The sequence below is a fragment of the Hipposideros armiger genome, unplaced genomic scaffold, assembly GCF_001890085.2.
Source record: "Hipposideros armiger isolate ML-2016 unplaced genomic scaffold, ASM189008v1 scaffold_75, whole genome shotgun sequence".
In the NCBI taxonomy this organism is placed as follows: domain Eukaryota; kingdom Metazoa; phylum Chordata; class Mammalia; order Chiroptera; family Hipposideridae; genus Hipposideros; species Hipposideros armiger.
The window spans coordinates 580,820-587,278 of record NW_017731425.1 but is presented as its reverse complement, the minus strand read 5'-3'; the positions used below and the strand labels follow the sequence as shown (position 1 = coordinate 587,278).

General features: G+C 42.6%; 1 protein-coding gene across 22 annotated transcripts in view; it reads left to right on the top strand.

The window, feature by feature from the left end:
- The window catches only part of SFI1 (SFI1 centrin binding protein), a 107,791-nt gene that overhangs the window by 68,506 nt on the left and 32,826 nt on the right, over positions 1–6,459 (top strand). For all 22 annotated transcript variants that reach the window (XM_019643059.1, XM_019643056.1, XM_019643055.1 and 19 more), the window contains 2 exons: positions 2,018–2,115; positions 3,230–3,296. In XM_019643059.1, the coding sequence (XP_019498604.1) occupies positions 2,018–2,115; positions 3,230–3,296 (165 nt within the window). The remainder of the gene's footprint in view (positions 1–2,017; positions 2,116–3,229; positions 3,297–6,459) is intronic.

The window sequence follows — 6,459 nt, the reverse complement described above, 5'->3', positions numbered from 1 at the left end:
TGAAGAACAAAACGACAGCAACTTGTCTGTTCCCCTTCCCCCAATTCCCCAGCACTGTTCCCATCCCCCCAATTCCCCAATAAAAAAATCTTTAAGAAAAACAAAACAAAACAAAACAAACAAAAAAAAACAATTCTGATTTCTCCATATCTTCACCAACACTTAGAAATGACAGTCTTAAATTTTTAAAAAAAAAAAAAAAAAGAAAAGCACCTGGGACCCCAGCCACCCTCCATCTCACTCAGTCACAATATCCGCTGGTTTTCACAACCAGAAATTATGGGGACTTTTCTCCCTGGCACTGGAACCCTGAGCTGGGGTGGGGCTGGGACCTCTCATTCCTCTAGGGGAGGACCTCCACAGCCGAAATATCCCTCCCAGTTTTTAATGGTCCTACGCAGGTGTGGGACCAGCCCCTTCTGCATCTCTGCCCCTCTTACCAGTCTTGAGGTGGCTTCTTCTGCATGTCCTTAGTTGTAGGGCTTTGGTTCAGCAAGATTTTAGGCAATTCTCAATGACAGTTGTAGTTTAGTTGTAATTTTGATGTGGTCATAAAAAAAGGTAAGCATGGTGTTTACCTACTGTGTCATCTTGACCAGAACCCTCCAGGGATTGTGGATTCTGATCCTGACCTAGGGAATACACTTTAAGCCTATGCTCGAGGAGGCTTTTGTTATGTTTACGCTGTAAATCTATTCTCTTCAGGGGTTGATATACCCAAAGGGAACAAACATTTTGTCTCTACTTGTACATTGTATTTCTGGGAGTAGAAGGATGACAGGTTTTTTGTCCTGTTTTGTTTTTAAATATGAAAATGCTCAAAAGCATAGAAAAATATAAAGAATAATATAATAAACAGCTATATACTTACCATCTAAATTCAACAATTGATAATATTTGCTTCCTTTTCTGAATCATTTCAAAGTAAATTACAGATATCATGACACCTGACATCTAAACATTTCAGCATGCATCACCTAAGAAGAACATTTTCTTACATAACTAACAATATCATTATGAATAGCAGTTCCCTATTATCCAGTACCCAGCCTATATTCAAATGTCCACTGTTGCCTTCAAAATTAATCTTTTAAACCTATTTTTCCAAACCAAGATTCAATTAAGGATTGATTACTCACTACATTTGGTTATGTATCTTAAACTTCTTAATAACAACCCCCTTTCCCCCCCACATCTTTTGTTTAATATGTTTGGTTTTTAATTGGGGTAAAATACACATAACAGAATTTATCATCTTAAACATTTTTACGAGTACAGTTCTGTGACATTAAGTACATTCACATTATTGTGCAACCATCACCACACCCATCTCCAGAACTTTTTTCTTCTTTCCAAACTGAAACTCCATAACCATTTAACAGCACCTCCCCATTCTCCTTCCCCCAAACTCCTTTCTGTCTTTGAATCTGACTACTGTAGGTACCTCACATTTACAGTGTTAACCCTTTTGTGACTGGCTTATTTCACTTAGCATAATGTACACAATTTTTTTAAAATCACATTGACTTTTTTAATAGGAAGTTCAGTTATTTTGTATAATGTTTCATATTCTCAATTTACCTGTTTGTTTCCTTTTGATGTCATTTGATTTTCCTTTTTTCTACGTAGCTCCTTTAAACTAGAAGTTAGATCTAAGGACTTGATTAGATGGAAGTTAAACATTTTTTGGCAAGACTACTTCATAGGCAGTAATATATGATAAGATCACTTTTAATTTCTAAAATGGCATTGTCTGCCATGAGGCACAGTTTAGGAATAGCTTCTGATTTTCATAGACTGGAAGATTTATTTTGCTTGTTATGTTGGCCAGAATAGCTCCATGTAGCTTAACCATAATTATTTTGCCATCCTGTTCTGTGTCTGTGTCTCCAAATTGCAGCAATTCCTGCTTTGGGGAGCTTACAGTCTTTTGGAGTAGGGATTTGCTAACAGGTTAAGAGAGAGTATTTTACCTTTTGCCCTAATAAACTCTCATTTCCCTCCTGTGTTGCTTCAGCTGCTGCTCAGGTTCTGGAACATCTGGCAGTCTCGGGTTGAGCAGAGGGAGGAAGGAGAGCAGCTCCCCTTACTGTGTGCTGCCCGGGAGCATCACAGGTAGGGACTCCGGTCTTCTTACGATCTGCAGAGACCCGTGTCACTGACTCACCGGTCTCCAGGAGCAATCGCTTACCCTTCCCTGACTCACTGCACCAGATTCAGAAAGACCCTGCTGTAAACCAGTGGTTCCTGAGCTTGTGTTTTCCTTTTGGCTGATCAGAGGAGAGGTGAAATGAGGATGTTTGTACTGGTTCTTGGCCACCACAGTTTGAAGTATGGGCCCACCAGCTCACTGCCTCAGTCCTTCAGGCCTTAGTGATGGTCACATCTTCAGATTCACACACTGATAACTGTTAAAGAGAAGGCTCAGGCCTGGTGAATATTTATGGGTTGGCCTTGAAGGATGCAGAGAATGTCCTTATTTTTTAGAGCTAATCAGTTAAAATAAATACGTAAAAGTGCCACATGTCCATGAGGAATACTTAATGTATAAGAAGGAAGGTAGGGAAAAAAAAAAAAAGGGAAGGTAGAAAGTAAAATAAAAGTTGCCTGGGTCCCTCCCTCCAACCCCTTAGTCTTACTCTTCAGAGGTAACCACTATTCACTTTCTTGTTGCTAGAAATGGTCACTATACCCTCCTCCCCCCAAAAATTTAATCAATTTAATTTGCAGTTATAGGTCCAATTCTGGAGCATTTTTTAATGAGTCAGTGAGAATTCCAATATTTAACTGACTCACCTTGGAGTTACCAGACCATTGTCCTAAATCCTGGCTGACAAAACTGAATGTGATTTTCACTCTCAAAATCAGTGTGAAAGGAGCATGTCACAGACTGGGTGGTCGTGAACAGCCCCAGAGTTTGGCCATAAAGCCATAAGGATATTTGGGGGGTTTCATGCATATTACCTAAGTTTCAGAGACATTGTGCTTGATGGTCTAGTTAGGTTTACAAGAAAGTTGTCAAGATTTTGGGGCAAGCTACAGCCCAAAATCAGAGTTGACGCATCTCATGTTAGATAGCAGGTTCTTATTTCCCTCTGTCCTAGAATGAAACCCATAGGGTGCCTTTAACACTCAAGATGTAACTATACCTAGATTTACCCGCCTTCAAAACAAAACTGAACAACCTGAAAGTGTGATGGGTTATTTGGTGTTCTGTGCTTTATTTCAGAATCTGTTTGCTACGTAAGTGTATCAAATTGTGGTTACAGCATGCTCAGAAGAGGCAACGCAAGCAGGTATGAAGCACTTCCTAGTAGATGGCTTTCCTGGCTTACATTCTTGGACCCATTTGCTTTGGAAAGATTCTTAGAAAATGCCTATGCCAAGAGGTTTTGGTGTTTGGATTTGGAAGAGAGGGTACTGTAAAAAGGTCAAAGGTATTTCCCCCAGTCCCCGCGAGTGATATCAGAAAGTCTGTATAATGCCCATTCCTCCATCTGCTATGAAAATACAGGTGTTCTCTGAAAGTGATGAGCTCTTATTCATATCTTTCTTATCTTTACTTAGATTCATTTATTTTATTAGTTAGCCAGCCTGTCACCCAAGTGGGACCTTCAGAAGATACTGGGAAAGATGAAGAACGTATTTATCATATATCCCAGTGCTAAACAGTGTGAGACACTGGTACCCACAGTGGGTGCTGGGAGGTGGGAGTTAGGCTGACGAATTAGTAAAGGCAGATTCAGTTCCATTTAAGAAAGACTCATCGAGCAGCTGCTATGCCTCAGATATTGCGCTAAGCACTAAGGATAGAGCTGGGATACAAAGCAGACAAAACTGCTGTTCTCACAGGGCTTGCAGTTTAGCCCCGGGTAGCAAATAAGTGTGATCTTGCAGGCCAGCTCTAATGATGAGGGATAGCTGTCTGGAGTGCTGAACCCAGAAGGGTTTTGTTTTGTGTGTTTGTTTGTTTAAGATTTTACTGGGGAGTTGGGGGAGGGGAACAGGTTAGGGAATCAGGGAAGGGGAACAGATAAGTTGCTATTCTTTTGTTCTTCAGTCTAGTTGTGGAGGACATCGATTCACTGGCCCATGTTTGTATTGTGATCATTGCGCTCTTTCCGTCTGAGGCAGTCACTCGCCGGCCATTGGACAGCTGCTCACAGTGGCTCACGGCAGCTCACAAAAGCTCACATCCCCTGTTGTCCAGCCCCACTGCAGCCTACACTGTTGCCAGCGACTCACGGCAGCCCAGCTCCAGGTTGGGCTGTTGTTCACCATCTTAGCTGTAGAGGGCGCAGCGTCACTGGCCCTAATGTGGGATCTGAACCGGGCCTCTGCTGCTCAGAGCTGGTGTCCCAAGCCAACTCTTAACCAATGCGCCACTCGGCTGGCCCCCGAGAAGGGTTTTTTTTTGTTTTTTTTGTTTTTTTAGCTGAGCCATCCTGCCACCTGTTGGCAGCTCAGCTCGGGCCAGGCATCAAACCGCTGTTGCTCAGAGCTCGCATTCTTGAGCGAGCTCTTAACCAACTGAGCCACTTGGCCGGTCCCCCTAGAAGGGTTTTGAGGCCACATTCGGGGTTGAGGGACTGTGTGTTCAGCTGATGGCGTCTGTGTGGACATTGCAATGGGAAGTATCACTGCACAGGCCTCTTTTTGGCCTTGCCTTGCAGTAAAATGGCCAAGCAGACCAAACTCCTCCCAGTTATTTTTGTGCTGCGCTCTCCATCTCCACCTCCATCTGCTGCTAGAGTCTTAACATGTGGATCTAAAGATTTTGGCTGATTCTTCATAGTTTTGGAATAGAAGCCAAATTTTTAGCGAGGCATACAAACTCCTTTCGGAGCTGGTCCCTACCTATTTCTCTACCCTTTCCTGTTACCACTCTTTCTATTCCTTCACAACTCCACCCTGACCAATTAAGCTGCCAGTCCTTCTCTGAGTGTACTCTGCCCTTCTGCTTCTCACTGTACCTGCTCCTCTCTTTCCTCGCTACCCTTTCAGCTCAGGTATTACCTCTTCCCCCAGCCCCACCCAGGTGTTTCTTTATCAGAATATTCATCACATGGTTGTTTACTGGCCTCTCCCTGCCAGTCCGTAAGGTTCTTGAGGGTACAGCCTGTCTCTTTCTTCTTAGCCCAACACAGTGCTTGGAGTAGGATAGGTGCTGAGTAATATTTAGACAAGTGAATGAACAAATGAATGAAAGAAAAAACAGAAAAACTGTCATTGATTGCTTCAGAGTTTTTCCCAAGAATCGACTCTGTTCTTAGAGTTTGGATAGTTAGCCCAGGGTATGGCTTGTTTTTGTCACCCTGGCCTTCCATACCTAGAAAATGCTTAGAACTGCTGCATTCTTTGATGTCCCTTTGGATTATGTGGCTATTTCTGAAAGGACTTTGCTACTTGATCTCTGAAGGTCATTTAGTGCAGCTCAACAGAATATAGAGAGATCTTTTAGAAATATTATAGAATGTGAGTGCCAGAGTTGAAAAGTTGTGTCTTTTTAAGGTGGAAAAGAAGCAGAGGATCTCTTTTAGTTCCTTTTTGGCAAAAGAGAGCTCCATGACTCTGGGGGCCCAACACTGGTAGAAGGTCAGGGGTTAGTACTCTTATCTGCCAGACTGCCAGCATGGCCTGCATGGTGGAAGGTCTGGGAAACAGTAAGGGCCCTGCTTTGTTATTGTTTAAAAAAAAACTCTTTAGCTTATAATCTGAATTTCATCTCTTGGTTTAGATATCCAAGGAGCACATCAGTCCTTTCTGTTTAGGAACAGATAAAAATATTAATTATTGTGGGTTTCTTTTAAAAAAGTAATATATAAAGAATGGCAAAATGTTTGCTAATTGTTGAGCTGGATGATAAGTTCATGGGGATTCCTTATAGTATTGCTTCTACTTTTGTTTACATTTGAAAATGCCAATAATAATCAGTAAAAAGAAAAGCAGCATCTAGACATTTTTGAAAATTTGGGAAGTATAGAAAGACATAAAGAATAAAAACTAAAAAACACCCATAATCTTGCCTCTTGAGATAACATTTGGTGATTATCTTTTTCTGTCTATGTGGATAGGAGTGTGTATACCCATATATTCACACATGTGTGTATACTGTTCAGTTATCTATTGCTGTGTAAAAAATCACCCCAGGGCGGGCTGAGAGGCGCGTTGGTTAAGAGTTGTCTTGGGACGCCAGCTCTGAGCAACAGAGCCCAGGTTTGGATCCCACGTGAGGGCCAGTGACACTGCCCTCTACAGTAAGATGGTGAACAACAGCTCAACCTGGAGCTGGGCTTCCGTGAGTCACCGGCGACGGTGTAGGCTGCAGCCCCTGCTGCAGTGGGCTGCCATAAGCTACCATGTGTGGCTGGCAGCCAGCGTGAGCGGCCATCCAGAGGCCGGTGACCAATCTGCCTCATCCGGGAAGAGCGCAATGATCACAATACAAACATGGGCCAG